The 19188-nt window shown below is 36.6% G+C and overlaps 1 protein-coding gene across 2 annotated transcripts in view; it reads left to right on the top strand.

The window, feature by feature from the left end:
* Window positions 1–18320, top strand: part of LOC126321023 (obscurin) — a 790459-nt gene extending 772139 nt beyond the window's left edge. For both annotated transcript variants that reach the window (XM_049994141.1, XM_049994140.1), the window contains 5 exons: window positions 2090–2378; window positions 5827–6007; window positions 13662–13887; window positions 17079–17184; window positions 17280–18320. In XM_049994141.1, coding sequence (XP_049850098.1) covers window positions 2090–2378; window positions 5827–6007; window positions 13662–13887; window positions 17079–17184; window positions 17280–17420 — 943 coding nt within the window. In that variant the 3' untranslated portion in view covers window positions 17421–18320. The remainder of the gene's footprint in view (window positions 1–2089; window positions 2379–5826; window positions 6008–13661; window positions 13888–17078; window positions 17185–17279) is intronic.
* The last annotated feature ends 868 nt before the right edge of the window (window positions 18321–19188 follow it).

The raw sequence follows: 19188 nt of genomic DNA, 5'->3' as shown, positions 1-19188 counted from the left end.
TTTGAGCAATGTATTATGTACACACAATGTGTCATGACATGAAACACAGTCTTATTTTGCTTATTGTAGAAATCACATTATGTAGCACCATAAGCTTCTGTTATTCTTTAAGTAGCTCAATAAAGAATAAATTGAAAACTGGCTTAAGGTGCTACATAATGTCATTTCTACAAATTATAAAAGCTAGGGAGCACAGTCAACAAAAAATATTTTGTTTTCTTGCTTACTTTCAAGCTACTTCTACCAACCAGATATATATCATATTAATAAAAATAATTAAATCAACAATATTATGAAAAGGATAGATTGCTACTCACCACATAGTGGAGATATTGAGTCGCAGAAAGGCACAACAAAAAGACTGCTAAACAAGTAAGCTTTCAGCCGAAAGGCCTTCTTCTAAAACACACACACACACACACACACACACACATGACCACAGAGCGTGTGTGTGTGTGTGTGTGTGTGTGTGTGTGTGTGTGTGTGTGTGTGTGTGTGTGTTTGTGTGTGTGTGTGTGTGTGTGTGTGTGTGTATTTTCTCTATTTCTTGTTTAGCAGCCTTTTTGTTGTGCCTGTCAGTGACTCAGTCTCTACTACACGGTGAGTAGCAATCTGTCCTTTTCATAATATTGTCATTGTTCCATCCTGGGTTATCCATTGCTTAATATTATGAAAAGGATAAATTGCTACCCAGCATAAAAATAACACACTGAGTTGCGCACAGGAATGATGAAAAGACTATTACACACTGAGCTTATGGCCAAATCCTTCTCAAAAAAGGAAAATGCACACGCATTCATGCAAGCACATCTCACACACAACAACAGCCGAAACAGCCAGAGATATCAGTCCTTTGTGTGTGAGGCATGCTTGTTTGTGTCATTGGGTATGCATTTTTCTTTTCTAAAGATGTCTTTGGCTGCAAGCTTATTTGTAACAGCCTTCTTAGCATCATCATGCCTGTCTACAAGTCACCATGTCAACTTTAGCTGTCTATCCTTGTCATAACATTCTTGATGTTCCAGCCTGTACTTTCTGTTGTTTAAAAATAAAATACCCTTGACAGTAGGCATTTAAATTAACTTATAAAGACAGGTATGTGGTGAATTTCGCATTATGAAACATCACAGAGAGGACAAAGTTAACAAATCATGAGCTTTAAAACTTGAGCTTCCTTTAAAGTATTTAAGAGTAAGAAGAAAGAGTATCCAGTGTGTCATAGAATTTGAAGCTCATGTGATACATAACATTGTTATTATTACATTCAGAATTCGCTGCTTTATTTGCAGCCTATGCTTTGTCATATGTCTTGTTATTTTCTTGTCTCTGCAGTGTGTATGATTCTAAAAATTTAATGTGGGCAGAAGTTAATGAATCACAGTGTTTCATTCTGTACTACTTTATTCGTAGTGAAGTAAATTTTTTAATGAGAATATACATATGGCTGAGTTTTTTTATAATGGTGGAGTAGATATACACAGTGATCAGAAACAGCCTGAAAAGCTTATAAGGATGTTGCAAGAAAGGTTATTCTGAGAAATGTTAAGAAAAAAATTCCGTAAGTTGCACCATTTCCAAGTTAATTAGCACTGTAGCTAGTCAGTCAGGCTGTTGCATGCGCAAATTCAAACAGCCTGTCAAATACGCTTAGTGTCAGTGGTTTTCACAGCATAGATGTTACCACACAACACTGCTCACCCTTTTGCTTGGGTTTGTTCCTTCAGTTTGAGGAAGCCAAATGAAGAATACATCTGGTGACACCATCTGTGTTGGACCCCTTGAATTTATGTACTCAGTGGCCCGGTTGTTAACTTCAGTGTTAATTAACTTTGAAATGGCACAGTGTATTGAAATTTTTTCTTAACTATTATTTCTCAGCGCAACTTATCTTGTAGCACCCTTAAAGCTTTTCAAGCTGTTTTTGACAACACTGTGTATTATGACTGGTAAGTTCTTTCTTTCATTTCTTGAAACCTAATTTGAGTTTTTAACTAATGGATATTTTATTTATAGTCAGATTAGAATCTGAAGATTTATTACAGAGAGAATGTTGGACAATTTCTATTTTTTGTGTTCTAAAATTTGACAGGGGGCGCTTCTCCATTGTTGTCAAGGGAATTGAGAAAAGTTCGGACAGGGTAGTTGTTGCAAAACTTTTAGAATTAAAGCCTGAGACAGAAGAGCAGGTGAACAGGGAATTTGAAGCTTTGAGATCATTGAGGCATGAACGCATTGCTTGTTTGGAAGCAGCATACAAGATCTCAGGATCTGGTGTGGCTGCACTTGTTGAAGAAAAGCTTCAGGGAGCAGATGTGTTGACATATCTCTCAAGTAAACATGAATATACTGAGCAGCAAGTTGCTACAATAATAACACAAGTAAGTTTCAGAGTGACATGAAATTGCAGTTATAGATTAGATATCAAACTAATAGTAGCATTACATACTAATGTTATTACTTTTGTCACTTATTACCTTTCTTGTGAAGTGTGCTATTTTGTAAAACATTGAACATGTGCACCTCCAGGAGAATAAAAGTTATTGGATTTGTACTGTACTGGAGCTCATAAATGAACATCCTGTTTGCAGCTCTCCACGTTAGTCTATCCTGATGAAGTTCATTGCTACCTATCTATTGCAACCCACATCCATTTGATTGTGCATTCTGTTATCAAGCTTTGGTCTTTGTGTACAATTTTTATCTCCTTCCCACATTTACTTAAATATTCATGGTCCCTCAGAATGCATCCTGTCAACCCATACTTTCTTGTAGTCACTTTCTGCCATAATTTATTTTTCCTCTCATTCATTGCAGTGCCTCTTCATCAGTTGCCCTACCTAATCTTCAGTTTTCTTCTATTGCACCATACTTCAAACGGTTCTCATTTGTATTGTTTATCACCCACATTTCACTTACTTACACGGCTACTTTTGAAACAGATATCTTCATTTAAAAAATCCTAACATTAAATTATATAAGCTGTCAACACATTTCTCTTTTCCACAAAATATTTGCATGTTTTTACCTTGTTCACAATTTGTTGTTATTCTTTTACTGTAGGTGAAATAAAATGAAAAAGGCATTCAGTCCTAACAGCATGCAAAATATCCAATTGCTCTTTACTCTCACTCTAAATAAAATGTAACATTTGTGAGATTACTTCCATCTTGCAGTGTTACTGTACTTAAAATACTTGTTCTGTTAAATAATACCTTCAGCATTACACCAAACCACTGTAATATGCTTTAATCACAAATTTCTTGGGGCAGCATTCTCCTTGCCAATAATCTAGTTTTGAAATACCGTAATTCAGTGCTCATTGCCCGCGAAAGGCAAAGGTCCCGAGTTCGAGTCCTGGTCCGGCACACAGTTTTAATCTGCCAGGAAGTTTCATATCAGCGCGCACTCCGCTGCAGAGTGAAAATCTCATTCTGGAAACATGAAAGATGTGATGAGCAGTATTTGTTCGAGCTAAATGCAGTTGTGCATTGCAAAATTGAAATTACAAATATCTGCTGAAACATGAGAGAAAATGACCTGATAGCTCATTGTAAGGACAACCAATGTGTATATGCATTATAAAACAAATGTCAAAATATGATATTAATAAATAATATTTTGTTATGCAAAGCTAGATGTTTGCCATAATACATGGAACTAAGATATTTATAATTACTGTGCATCATTGCTGGCCTTGCATACAGTTTTTTATTGAATGTCCATTTCTTGTGTTTTGCTGGTGTAGTACATCCCAAGTTCAAAGTTATTAAGATTTTCTTTAATGCATTGACAATTATAAACCTGAAAGCTAAAGACTGTTGCCATATTCATTTCCTTAGAGTTTTGCATATAACACACTCATGGTGTGAGTCTGGTATGCTTTCATTTCCCCTACCATCCTCTTACTTTCATTTAGCTTTTTTATTTTATTTTATTTTATCTTTTCGTGCATTGAAACACAATTTTTGATCAAGTGGAGCTTCCCCTGCAGTAGAATTACACAATATATTAAGGAATTGAAGAAAGAAAACTATCCATTCAGGATGAATATTTCCCTCAAAATGAGCCCTCAGTTTGTAGGATAAATCAATCACATGAGAGATTATCTAGTGCATCATTGATCTGTATAAATATTCCGTGTAAGTCAGTGGTCAACATAGTACCTAAGGAGATTCACTGATTTACTGTCATGTTTGACAGTATTTAAAATAAATATAATCTCCTCTGTTTGCTGTTATTTACCTGACACCAATCGGTACATTATTTGGCGCTATTGTTACATTATGTTTCACCTCATGCAGAGTAATGTCTTGAGCAATTAATGTTGTTATCTTCATGAAACACTGTTTCACAGGTTAAAATAAAGGGATGCTTTCTTTCCTCTCAGTCTTAAAAATTAATAATTTTACCGTGAACTTTCTTATTCATGGCTGAACTGACTTCATTCATGATCATTTATTTTCATAATTTGCCTTAAAATGTGTTGCAGCAGCAGTAGTGCTTCTTATGGGATATCCCATAACCAGAACACACTAAATATTAAAAATTTCCATGGACTTTTGGTACTTCAGCTGAAAGTGGGATCAGAGTATACACCTTCCAAAATATCATGGTTACAGTATGAACTGATGTAGAAAGATACAGGAAAAAAATTTTTCCATTGATATCTCAACTAAACTTACATTTGCATATACCAAATGTTGACTTCCTCAGTACCCACATGAGTTAGTTTCATTATGAAACTATATAGTTATCACCATTTAATACACAACAACTGAAGTAAATAATAATTTGTGTTTTCAAGTATTATACAGTATATCCATAAATGCCATCAGGTATGTATTCTGCATTTCTGCATTTAATTACGGATAACTTTCTCAACATATAGGACAAGGTTCCTTAAATAATGTTTAACTGATGTATGTAATAATGTTTTGATCTTTATATCAACTTAAGCATCTTCTCGGGATTCACTTGCAAATTTATTTCTTCTAAGCAATTTAAAACTGAAGGGAGACAGGATTGTAATCTTTCATCGACAGGGTGGTGATTAAAGAGGAAGCACAGGCTCTAGATTGATAAAGGATGGGGAAGGAATTAGCTGTGCCCTTGTCAAAGGAACCATCCTGGAATTTGCCTGGAACAATTCAGGGAAATCAAGAAAAACATACATCTGGATGGCCAGTCAGGGATTTGAACCATCATCCTCTCAAATGCAAATCCAGTGTGCTAACCAGTGTGTCACCTCACTCAGTATCAGTGAATTTGTCACTGGATCTTATTGCAGATGAGTGAGCTCTATAATATACCACTCAAATCCCCATCCATACAAAATACTTTAGCATTCACAGCAAATAACCCAAGATAGTTCTGTTAGTTGTGTGCCAGTAAACCCCCCAAATCCTTGAAACAGCTTCAAACTTGTGATCACTTTACAAATTAGTTAATCTGATTACTACCTTAATGACATTCATAGTCACTTCTTTGCCATAAAAATTTAAATTTCCATGTTATTAATTATGATATTTATTAAAGTATTATTTATACAACTGTTCAGCACTGCTTCTTACGTAATGTATGAGACATAATTTCATTAGGGTCATCTCACATTCAAATGTGGAAGGTAGACCAGCAGTGTCTGAATGACAGTATTTGAGTAGAACCCAATATACTACTTTTGTGTGTACTGTCATTTATGTATACACTGTACGTTTTTAACTTTACGCGTGGTAGAGGACTGATCTTCCATGGACTTGCAAACTGATTATAATGATTTTTATGTAATTTGTCCAGTGTCTTAACACTGCTGAATTTTTTTGTGACCAGGTGTTGGATGGACTTCAGTATCTCCATTGGAGAGGATACTGTCATCTTGACCTCCAGCCTGACAATATAGTCATGGCTTCTGTAAGAAGTGTACAGGTGAAGCTGGTTGACCTTGGATCAGCTCAGAGAGTCAGTAAATTGGGAACTGTTATTCAAAGAGTTGGTGAGACAGAATACACAGGTAAATGTTTAAATTCAGTGCCACGTATTAACAAAGTTGTTTGTACTATTATCTGTTTCCAACTGTTCTTAACTTTACAGTTAAAAGGAATATATGAATTAAATTTATTAATTGTTCTAGTGCACCAGGCAATGGTTTGCAGTTGTTAAATATGTGTAGGAACTGGATATACATTCTACTCGCTTTCTCCCCCTTCTCGCTGTCCATCTCCTCCTCCCCTCTCTCTCTGTCCATCACCTCCTCCCTCCCTCTCTTTGTTCATATCCTCCTCCCTCCTCTCTCTCTCTCTCTCTCTCTCTCACACACACACACACAACCTCCTCTTCCCCCTCTCTCTATCTATCTCATCTGTATGTCCATTTGTCCCCACCCCCTGCCTATTTGTCACAACTCATCACTTTGATCTTGATTGAGCCTTGTTATTGCCAACAAAACCTCAGTTGGGAATTGAAGCAGCTTAAAATGAATAGGTAAATCAGTTGGGATCATTTGTATGCAGGGTGTGAGAGAACTCCCCTGCAGCTGGATCTGTGAGGGTAGTAGCTTAGTGACAGTATTTCATATAGTTTTAATCTGTGAACAGGTAGAATTACAAAGTTTCAGTCAATTCAGATTCTGTACTTGTATTCTAATCATATGCTGAGAAGCCATAAATAGAACATTCATGTTTCCTGTGAAACCCAATTGCAAGGGGGAAAAAAAACAGCACATTTTTACGGCGCAGCATTTTCTTTTTCCCGATCAGTTTTAACACAAAATTTGTACATTGTTGCTTAAAAAATACATAGCCAATGTCAGTCTGAATTTTTATTAGAATACCCCCAATATTATAAACGGTGGGTTACCATCATTACATCAGTCATGCTGAGCACTAACTGCAAACTGTTTCTGAATTATTTAATTTGTTAGTAACTGCCTAATAAGCTTCTTACACTCAACAATTTTGGAAAAAAAGACTGTTACTTAATCGCTCTTTAATTTCTATGGATGATAATGAATCCTGGGTATTATACATGCCCGTTTCTTTGCCAGTTGTTGGCTCAGTTAGTATTATTGCCTTTGCATGTGGAATCCTGGTTATCATGAATGGCCTCTCATACAGTGGGTACAACTTGCTTGTTGTCTTTCCACACTTGTCACTTCTCTTGTGACTTTTGAACAAGACTACATCTCCCACTCTGTATAATATAGGGGTGCCTTTTTCCAAATCTTTTTTTCTGTTTTTCTGATTCCCTAGTCATCTCTTCTTTAATATTCCTTGTTGATGTTGGCTGGAGGGCAGAATTTTCTTCTGGCCACTTAACCCACAAAATTAAAGTGTAGTTTACATTCTGTTATGCCAAAAACTCCGAAGTTATATAAATTGGCTCTCTCTATCCATTAACTGGTTCTTAGGTTTACCAACCTGTTTAAAACAGTGACCTTATAATTTCAAACAATAGAAAACCCTGGATGGAATGTAACAATATTATGAAAAGGAAAGTTGTTACTTGCCATATAGCAGAAATGCTGGGTCACACAACAAAGAGACTGTCACAAATAAGCTTTTGGCCAATATGGCTTTGTCAAAAATGGGCAGTCACTGGCAACTGAAGCCACACTCAGTGCATCCAAAAGCTTATTTGTGACAGTCTTTTTGTTGTGCCTATCTGTGACTCAACATCTCTGCTATATGGTGAGCAGCAACTTTCCTTTTCATAATATTGATCTCATAATTTATTTACTATGCTATTGGTTGTAGCTTTTCTTAGAGGGTACAACTTTACCAACTTTGACTAACATTCTAAAATGACCAAGATGTATCCAGTTCCTCCCTGGGCTTTAGGCATTGAGCTAAAGAAATCCGATGCCACTAACTCCCAAATTTCTCCTGGAATAATTGGATACAGTCAAGTATCTACTCCTGAAGTATTTATTTTTACTTTTTGGCATATCTCACAGGAGCATAATATTTTCTTTAGCTGTCAATTCATGTTTTTAAAGTGGTAGTACTGTTTCATATGCATGATAAATTTCTTTGGTCCAAAGTGTGCATGATCTAAGTGTACATACCGCATAAGTAATTATGTGCTGTCTTTTAGGAATGCATAGTAACCATTTACCTGTTTTGTTGTTCTCATGAAACAAAATTGCTTTATGTATCTTCCAGTTTTCAACCTCATCTGAGTTGTTTTATTGTATACTTCAAACCTGTGTATTTAATGACAGAGCATTTCAGGATCTTTTCGTATTTATTAATTGTCAAGAAATATACAGCAAATGTTCCTCTGTCCTTTACATCCTGGTTTGATTGTGAGCCAATATGTAATCTTGATACGGCATCTGGTACAAAGTCGTGTCATGATTGCCATAGTCAAGGGTCTTCAACTGTCTTGCATCTTTAGTGGATCAATGTTGCCTAACTCTTGACAAAATCCTTTTTTATTTTGTATAACATTACTTCACCATTCCTCAAATACAGAATAACAATTTATTATTTCTTCACAAATGTGGATAAATACAGACAAGCAAGACTGACCAGTCTTGTTCTCAAACCAGAAACAATTGAATTTTTCATTGACTTTCTTGTCAGCTCTACATTCTGGTCTTCAGTATTCCTTGGGAGCTGCACACAGCCTGAGGTCTCTTTGCTGCTAATAATGATGACATCACGGGCATCCCGACTGTTCTTGGTGCTACATGTAGCTCAAAAGGAATACTTCAGACAAGAATACAACAACCACAGACTACAAAAATGAAACAATTCAAAAAATAAAGTAAAGATAGTTATCTCCTTAGCAAGAAATATTCTAACTCTCAACTCGTTCTGCTTGTTCATTTATTTGAAGCTGCACAACATGGATATAAAATCAACATATGTAAGGGAAACATTGTACCCTTATGAAGGTGGTCCCACAAGTACCCGACCTGACAGAGAGGTGGCAGTTGTTGTTGAAATATATCACTGGATTAGAAAGTATATTACCTCTGAATCATATGTTTCAAGTTTGAAGGCGACACATTGTTTAGTTTTTGTTTGGCAGCCATCAGTAGTGAACTTGTGCAAATGGTCCTTCATTGACAACAGTAAAATATTGGGTAGCTGAGTTTAAATGAGGCTGTACAAGCTGCCAAGACGAGCATCGCAGTGGTCAACCAAATGAGGTGATACCTCCAGAAATGGTGAAGAAAATCCACAAAGCGGTACTGTATAATAGTCGACTGAAAGAGCGCCAGAAGACATAGTACCCATTTCAAAAAGTGTGGTACATTGTATATTATCTGAAAATTTGGACATGGGAAAACTGTGTGCAAGGTTTGTGCTGTGTTTCCTCACATTCAAGCAAAACCAGTGTCATGAAGGTGTTTCAATTGAGAGTTTAGCGAAGTTTTGCAGCAACAAAGCTGATTGTTTGTGCCATTTCATAACCAAGGATGAAACATGGGTCCACCACTTCACTCCTGAGACAAAAGAACAATCAAAACAATGGAAACAAATTATAGAAACGACTCCAAATAAGGTGAAGATCGTTTCATCTGCAAATAATGTCATGGTGTTGATTTTGTGGGATGCACGTGGGATAATTTTCATTGAGTACCTTGAAAAAGAAAAAACTATCTACGGCAAGTATTATGTGAACCTATTGCAATGTTTGGGTGGAGAAATCAAGCAAAAACTCCCAAATTTGGCCAAGAAGAATGTGTTGTTTCTTCAGGACAATGCATTTTAATGAATTAAAGTTTCCATTGCTACCTCATGCATCCTATTCACCAGACTTAATCCCCTCGGATTATTTTCTGTTCCCAAACTTGAAAAAAATGACTCAGTGGTCAAACATTTTCAACAAATGGAGACGTGATGTCGACAGTTAATGGCCATTTTGAGGAGTTTGACAGTTCTTATTATAAAAAGGATATTGAACTTATTGAACATCGCTGGGAAAAGTGTACAGATCTGAAAGAAGATTATGATGATAAATAAATACTTTTTTTGGGGTAGCAGAGGGTGAGGGGTCTAATACTTATGGGACCACCCTCGTACAACACTACAATTGGAGGGTGGATGTTCCTTGCAGGTGGTCCTTTAGGTCTGTCATTATTTTGATCTGTTGCCAACTCATTGAAATCTGTTGTTTGTGATATGCTGCAACTCTGGACAGTTTTGACACCAGTGATGTGCCATATGTCAGTCATGAACTAGGCAGTGAATTTCAGATGGTTTAGGTGAAGTGGCATATAGTTGCCCCAGAGAAGTGAAAATGTGAGCAACTGGCAGCATTGCTTGGTATATATGCTGAAGACATGGCCTTTGACCATAAATCTGAAGTATAGGCAGCAAGAAGCTCTGTATAGATTGGGGGCCAAGAGCATTGTTTTTTCTGTCAGATTTGTGGAGAACAATCCCAAGCTTCCCAGGCTCCATTGACATGTTGTGTAAAATCACACCCACAGATTAGGACTTAGCCATCTGAAAATATTATTGAAGTGGCTTCAGCAACAGGATGTGCAAGCAGTGCAACAAGCAAGAGGCTCACCTCCTTTAGGTCATTAGTCTGTGTGGGAAATGTGGAACCACACACTGTGTGGCCAGCTAGGAATACATGAAGTGGCACTTGGACCTCAGCAGAAGGTGTAAAACAGCAATAGAAGTTTATCATGCCTAGTTATCGAAACATTTCTTGCACTGTTATCAGCACTGGATACTCTCTCAGGGTGGCAAGCTTCTCTGTGCAGGTGGACATTGGCCACTGATATCTTGAATCTGATGTATATTACTTCCATTGTGCTGATAACACAATTGCCATGTTTCAGTAGTAATCTGTAGTCAGCAAAGTGGTGAAAAACTTCTTGTGGGTGACGTTCATGTTTTTCTTGTGAAGATGCCACCAGCACATCATTAATGTAGGTGAATCAGAAGTCTAGGCCACTTAGCACATCATCAATAAGTCTTTGGACAGTGTGTTCAGTGTTGTGCAGCTCATACAACATTTAGTGGGTTTCAAATAGGTCAAACTGCATAGTGATAAATGTTTTGTATATTAATGAGATCTTCTAGGGTTATCAGCTGAACCATGGCATCATGTTGTGGCAATGTTTCCATGAGTTTCCTGTTCATCATCTGCAGACAAAGTGTTAGGTTCATAAGCATTTCATTGCTATATAGCCACTGGACCACAAACTTCTGTACTTAAATGCCCACCAGGTAGGCCAGTTACATGCCTCTGGAAGAAATGTTGGAGCCAGTGATGCCTTCCCACCCCACCCCACCCCACCCAGCGCATTTGAGGGGAGTCCAGGTTTCGAGTCCTGTTGCTCTCTGTCTATGCCACCTACTGCCTCTGCTGCTTTCATGTCACAGTCTTCCTAATGCATTTTTGGTAATACCACATCCCATGCAGAGCTCAGTTTGAAACCATTGTCCTAGTTCACAAGATCGTCATATAATCTTATTTCTACAGCCTCTTTGATGATCAAATACCAGAACCTATTGGTGTGTCATAGCACCTTATCTATTAAAAAAACAAGCATGTCTCCTTCATTGATACTATGCTCTGACACTGCAGACTTGTAAGTTGGGCTGAGGTGAATGCTCAGATCCAACCATATGCTTTATTTTAATCATTGAATGGAAGAGGGTTTTGTGTTGCATTTGTCCATTATCTGTGCAATATTGGCTGTGGGCAGTCCTATGTAGGAAGAAATTTCAAGTGCTTGGTTTCTGCTTCCGCATTTGAACAGACGAAGGTGCTGCACTCCAACAATGGGTCCTGGGATTCAGTCATCAAAGAGGTAGTGGAAATAAGAGTGTATGACAATCTCGTCAACTGGGACAGTGGATTCCAACTGAGTTTTGCTTGGGATGTGGCACTGGCAAAAATTCATCAGGAACACTTTAATGTGGAAGTGATGGAGGCAGCAGATTGAATAGACAGGCAGCACCAGGACTTAACAATCAGAACCCCCTCTACCCCATACTTGCCAGGGAAATCACTGTGCTTGGTAAACAAATGTTGGTACAAAACCTCTGAATTTGTGTCTGTGTTCTCTAAAATCTTGTTCAGCTCCAGTTTTTGTGCCATTTTCAATAATGTGTGGTGTATTTCCATTTAGTGTAACATCAATATGAAATTAAGAAATTCATCAGCAAGTTGTAACTCATCAATAGGTGAAGGTAGCATAGGAATTGAGATGGTTTTCTGTCTCCCAGGTCCTCCTGGTACAGCAGCTGCTGCGGTTGTTGCTTGTGTTTGAGTGATAGTTGCCAATGATCTCTTCTTTCAGACATTCATATAAGTCTGCCACTATGGGTTTCAGGACCACATCGCTCACATTGAGGGTGTTTCAGCTGCCTTGAAAGTCCCACAGAGTGATTATACCTATTGTTTCTTACCTTATATTAAAATTACATGTACCACATAACTACGAAATGTTGTATTCTTGGTCTATGCAACAAGTATTAATGTAAAGAAATGTTATTCAGCAGCAATGAAATTATTTGGCAGTTATCTTACAGCTGTGATGCTTTGAAAACTACACAGCAAACTCCTGCACCTGTATGCCCCAAAAAGTTGACTGGCATTACTGTTGCAGGCAAGCAGCAGCTTAATCAAGTGGACAATTGTTATATCGACTAGTCTTGCAATTATCACAATGCATTGTTTCCTTAGATGCAACTAGGTTTACTGGACTGTAAAAATTTTACTGTGTCATAGTGACATCTGTTGCCATTTGTGGTATTTCTTATATATAAGTCAGCAGCCTCTGGTTAGCGTAAACGCACTTTATCCCAGAAGAATTCTTGCTGTTAGTACAGTAGCTGTTTCTGCACTTGTAGCTCTGGCACTGATGTAACTGTTGTGACTGTGCCCTCAGCTGCTCCAAATTTGTGTTTGATGATGGCAGGCTATTTACTTTCATGTATCATGGGTTCTCAATGTTAACATCTTGTAGAGTGTTCGTATTTTTAACGTGTGGATTTACAGCTTGTTGGTATTCGTGTATTGCGGGTTTTCAGTACTCATGTCTTGCAGATTTTTGGTACTTTCATGTTTACTGTCTTGTCTCTGTTCTCACACTGAGGTCACCACTCTTTGGGTACAAATAGGTTTAGGATAATATTTGGCAGTAGATAGTTTAATTTATATAGAGAATAGTGGTTGGAACTACTGCCTGACCAGGTCATGAGCTAGGTGCAGACTGGTTTTTGTACAATAGGTAATCTACCATAGTATGAGGTACATCGCTGCCCTGAAGATGCCCCTTTCCTGGTTAGCATGTGTGCCATTGAAGCTTTCATATTTGTGTATGTTGTTTTGTATTTTTATATGGACATCTCTAAAGAGTAAGTACAAAATCTGATACACATGTAAAGACTATTTCCACAAGACTATGGTTGATGAACTGTATTATGATAATACATCAAGCTGTTTGGTATTAATTAAGGAATGTCTCAGTTGCATCTCAGCAGTACAAGACAGTGGACGCAAAACATAGGCGCACATGCAAATGAAAATATAAGTATAACTATGAATATTAACAGCTGTCATTTACATCTTAGGCATTTCATTCATAACTGTGATGTCAAATTTCTCTACTATTAATTTCTACTGTATTTCCTTGCACATTGATATTGGTACCTGAAATGTACCTGTAATGATTCTTTTTGTCATTTTAGCTCCTGAAATACTCAATGATGAACCAGCATATCCACAGTCAGACATCTGGAGTGTGGGTGTAATTACTTACATTCTTTTATCTGGAGTGTCACCATTTGTGGGCAAAGATGCTGAAGAGACTCGTCAAAATGTCACATTTGTACGATATCGATTTGAACACTTATATAAGGAAATTACTCAAGAGGCCACAAGGTTTCTTATGCTTATCTTCAAACGGACACCAAGGTAACAATTGAAAGTGTATAGCATACATAGTTACTAACTACCTTCTCCCCTAATAAGAGGAAACAACTTTACACATCATAAATTATTTCTAGTGATCTTCTGGAAACAATAAATAATTTGTTCAGTTTTTCATTGTCAAAATCTTGTATGGAATGTTTATTATTATCATTTGTACTATTGTTATTAATATCTAGCTTCTATCATGCATTGTGTAGCATTTCAGACATCTACTTATTTTAATTTATATAGTCTTGTGGTAGTTTTTGCCAGTTATTGCAGCACTTACACCTTTAATGCCCCAGACAAATAGTATTTTAAGGTGGTCATAAATATCTTATTTGCTAGCAGAAATTAGCAACCTCAGAAACTTTAATGTTTATTTTGTCATTGCCAGGTAAATACCTTTGCCCCAATTCTTTGTCAGTATCAGTGCTTTTGTAAAACAAACACTGTGCACTACTTCAGATGGCAACAACGTTAGGGCACACACAGTCATGTTTATCTTGCTCCATGTGTGAATAGCATAGGAGAGGTAATGTCTAATGTTGACTTGCGGTACCTCTGGCATGTGCTATGCAATCACTTGCAGTTGATATGGCACTCACTCTCTAGTAATTATTAATGTACTGTGCATGAGCATTCCAGACATAGTCACCTTCAGGAGACATCACACTAATGAAAGTGGCCATAATCTCCTTGGAAGGTGGGAGAGTCCATGTAATGACAATGTAGCAATGTAGAAGAAAGGCAACACTTGTGACTGAGAATGTGGAAATAAACATCTTCACTCAGGTTCATGGTAACTGTATGAACAGGCTTAAGTCATAGTACAAAAAACCCATCATCCAACCACCTCTGGCGTTAACTATACTCTCCACAGAATGTGAGTTAAATGCCTCATTGAGACATCAGTGCACTCAGTGCCTTGCATTATTTGAAAAGAAGCAAAATTGTGACTTGTAGGACCATAATACACATCTCCAGTCAGCTACTGTCATGTTTCTGTGTCATTTGGTCCAGTAAAACACAAGCAGCTTTATGTGTCGCTGTGATCAATGGTCTTTTGCAAGGTGCTGCAAATGTCCATTGTATTCAGTTTCATTTTCAATGTGCACTCAGAAGCTGGTTGTGATTGAGCTGCATTCACTGAGAGCAGTAATTCTTATCAGATTTGAAACCAATTGTTGTTGAAAAGGTGTGATGACACTCACCTCCAGTTCCTGTCAGTTAAGATCTTTTTACAAGCATTGTTTTTAGGCTGTATTATGTGGCAAGTAGTACACCATTCTTTGTAGGCAGCAAGCCAGGCAACTTCATTCATGCCCTGGTCATGAGTACATTCAAAGAAAACACCTCATTTTTGCTATTCTGTCACACTTTCATGTCAACCTAAATTACTGCACTGATTCCATACAACCAATTGGCACATACAGTTTACTCCACTTCACAGCCCTGCCTTTTGTCAGTGGTGAATGGTCATATGAATGCCTGGTACCAGTTCCACACCATCTATAGTGCTCCAAAGTGACATGTATGTTATTTTAATGGGTGATTGATATTTTGTCTGATGAGGTTATATTTCTTGCATAATCTTGACACTACATCACTGGAACAGATCATAACCTAAAAGTCAGAAGAAGACTCTCTTCAAGATCCACCAATATCCTGTGGTAAAGTTTATGTACCAGCTTTCTGCCAGATTGCTAATTTCCTGTATAATGGTAGGAATAATATTCCTTATCTTCAAGTCAGTGCCAGGGCAAGCATTGTTATTACAGGTAACCATCACAGAATTCTGAGAGTGAATGGATACAAACAAATAATATTTGATATTCATACTCAATATGCTCTTGCTAATCTGGCAATCAACGCAACAGCAGATAAATTACTGCTGCTTATATCATTGGAGATCAGTACACAAGAGTTTCTGCCATCACCAGCTCCAAAGCATATATCTTACCTATCTTTTATTTATTTTATTTATTTTCTTCCAGCAATACACATTTTCTGGTCAGTTTGACTTCAGTTATTTTATACATCATTTTCTTTATATTTACCTGAATACCCAATTTATATGACTGGTATTTATTTTGTGGTAAAAAATCTTATTTACAGTTTAGCATTAATATTGTGTATCTATAATGTTGTCTGTTACATTACATTGCTTGCGTTTGTTTACTGTTTCATGACTTATCCCCTTTAATACAGATTTCTTATGTCACTAAATCTTCCTACATGTACTCCCCTCCCTGATGATCTGATGAATCAAAATCCTTGAACCTGAAAACACAGAAACCACTGTAATTATCTGAACTTTTCTGTTAACAAATTCTTGACCATTAATGTTTTACATTGATAGGATATTTTCTCTTTTTTTCCTATTTGTAACTGGAGTTGTGAGAACTGAATCATAGTATGTTGTTGACATTCCACAAAATAATATATTAAGTTAGATATCTGAGTGCTTTTACTTGCATATACCATGTCCACTTTCTTCATACATTACATTAGTTTCTAGCGCTGGATGCGAGAGCTTGATCCTTGTGTGAGTGAGTGATGTATTTTTATATACCTAAATCTTGCTTTTAACTTCATTGTTGAATTTTCTTGTATGTACTCTCAGTTATCATCTTGTTCACTTTCAATTTCAAGTGAGTTCTAATTTTCTCATGATTCTCCTCAGAACTTTTTGTGATTTTTGCCTTGTACCTTACAGCAGTCTCTTTGAATTTGTTGTAATGTTCCCTACAGCCATTCTCTATCCAGTAACAGTTACATCTGACTGATAGGCAAGCAGCATCACAATGTTTACACTATTTTTTGTTATGCTCAAACCATTTGGTACATTCCCCATATAAGGCAACAGTATTGGTTTTATACTAGAAGTGGTTAGTAACAGCTTATATACTATCGGTAATATGCAACAGGTAGGTCATCTTTGTAAATTTCTGGTTCTATGCATCCATTCAGACTTTTTTCATCTCTGTACTTCCCAAGGTATACAGTAGACCTTATTTATTGAGCACTGGTTGCAGGAGTGTAGTCCTCATACATTATTCACTTGTTTTTAAAAAAAGGCATTTCTCATTTTATGCAATGTAAAGAATTTTAGTCCATGGTTCTTCCTTATACTTTGGAGTCAAATAATGTAATCACTCAAATTTTAAAAAAAATCTCTTGTCTCTCTGCAGCAAACGACCAACAGCAGAGGAATGTCATGAGCATCGTTGGCTTTTACCTTCCGAAATAACAATCAAGAAGCGAGAGAGAGCTGTGTTTCTTGGAAACAGATTGAAGGTAATCTCCCATGTTTGCTTAATTATTATTTGTTATGTGTCTGTTTATCCATTTTTAAAAACTTCCATAATTATTTTCGTTGGCACTTTTCACAGGAATTTTCGGAAGCTTATCATTCAAAGAAAACTCAGGACTCCATAAAGTCAGACTCCCTGACAGGAGCATTTGGAGGCAGTGGGAAAGCTGCCCTAACTCGTTCAAGCAGCATCCAAGAAGAATTGTATACCACCTTTTAAATACATTGAGTGCTACAGTTTTTTGGACATATTTCTGGAGAAGTGGGATAGACACTTGAGTGACCATCCCTTATTCTGCCTTTGATATACAATAATTAAACAGAATGTGCAAATTGTATTTGACATTTTGTGGGAAATATAGTCATATTTTTATAATGAAAATCATTTGTAAGACACAAATAGAGGCTTCATGAAGCAGCCTTCATCAGTAGTCACTGTGAGCTGAAGTGGCAGTGTGAGACTCGTGTGCATTACTGTTTTATCTGTACATTCCACATCATCAAATCTGACTTGCTGGGATGTACTAATTCATATTCATTTGCCAAATGTGCCATTCAGGAATGTGACCCTCGATACTAGTGCTGGTTATCTCAGCACATCCTTGATAAGTGCAAGTCTGTGATAGCATGTACTGGGAAAACTGAATATTTAATTTTCATCCCTCTTAGTTTTAAGTGCACAAAATTTTCCTTTTGTTTAACCATGCACATAAGGACATAGTGCCAAAGTTTCCTACTGCTCTCATCAGTAGGGAATTTTTGGTTCAATTTGTATTGTGCGTTCCTTGGATCATTCACAGAATCCATCACATAATAAAACACATCAAATGATGCTAGCAATTCACAAAGATTTGTTCATTACACTCCATGCTGATGAGTGGAAAAGGGCAAATAAATCTATTACTTATCTACATATTGTCATAAATATGTATTTCAAGGGGAACATTAAAAGTAACAGCTAAAGAAATTTGTATAGAAGGAACAATTTTATACATGTAAAGTGTAAATCAATATTCATAGTTTACTGATGCAATTAGGTAAATGACTGTGATAATGCATTCGCTAATGCTTCATAATCATGTATAAAGTTATTTAAATAAAATATTTGTGTAATAAAACAGTCTCTTTTTCTCATTTTTCTCCGCAAAAATATTTTGTGCCACCTCAATACTAGAACATCAGAAGACATCATACTGAATCCTACAATACATTTTTTTGTCAGTAATGGCTATAGCACTTTAGTTATATATAATGATTTACAGGGATTTTCTTTATTCTTCGACTTTCTTACAATGACCTGTGGCAATTTGTAATGGCAGAATGTGTCAGTCGACACTTCTCTGAATACAATCACAAAAAAATATTATCTTATGGTAAGTAACTAAAATGTTAATTGCATTGGATAATCCTGTAGTGAAGTGGCAGCAATTAGGAACCATACACAGACAAAAGTCATTTACTGTGGTTTTACAAGGGCCATATAGTTCATTACAGAATCCATCATAGCTTGAGAATTCCACAGCTCTATAGAAATATAACAAGGAGAAATCCATCTCACAACTGAATATGGTGCCAAACAATCTGCTCCATTTTAAATAATGATATAAAATTTGCATGAGAAATCAAAGCCATCTTTTGAGACTGGTCTTAGACATCAAGCTCATTATGGAAAATTAAACTGTTCATTCAACATAGTTGTGATTAGTTACACTGCATGTCTGAGTGTTACGGTGTTTTCTTTTGTGTCAGAATGACTCAAATGTGTAAGTCTATTAGCAGCATAAACTTCCTGATGATGAGAGTATGGATATTTTAGAGAATTTGTGCACTAAGTCATAAAACAGAATTTTACATTAATTATTGTGACTTTTTGACAGTGGCAAGTGAGGAAGATAACATTGTGAATGAACAGAAACTGGTAGGTAAACTTTAATTGCTGATCCATGTCAACATAGATATATCCAAATCATCTCAATAATTTTATTCAA

The sequence above is a fragment of the Schistocerca gregaria genome, chromosome 2 (assembly GCF_023897955.1).
Source record: "Schistocerca gregaria isolate iqSchGreg1 chromosome 2, iqSchGreg1.2, whole genome shotgun sequence".
Lineage (NCBI taxonomy): Eukaryota > Metazoa > Arthropoda > Insecta > Orthoptera > Acrididae > Schistocerca > Schistocerca gregaria.
This window is presented reverse-complemented; position numbering and strand designations above follow the sequence as displayed.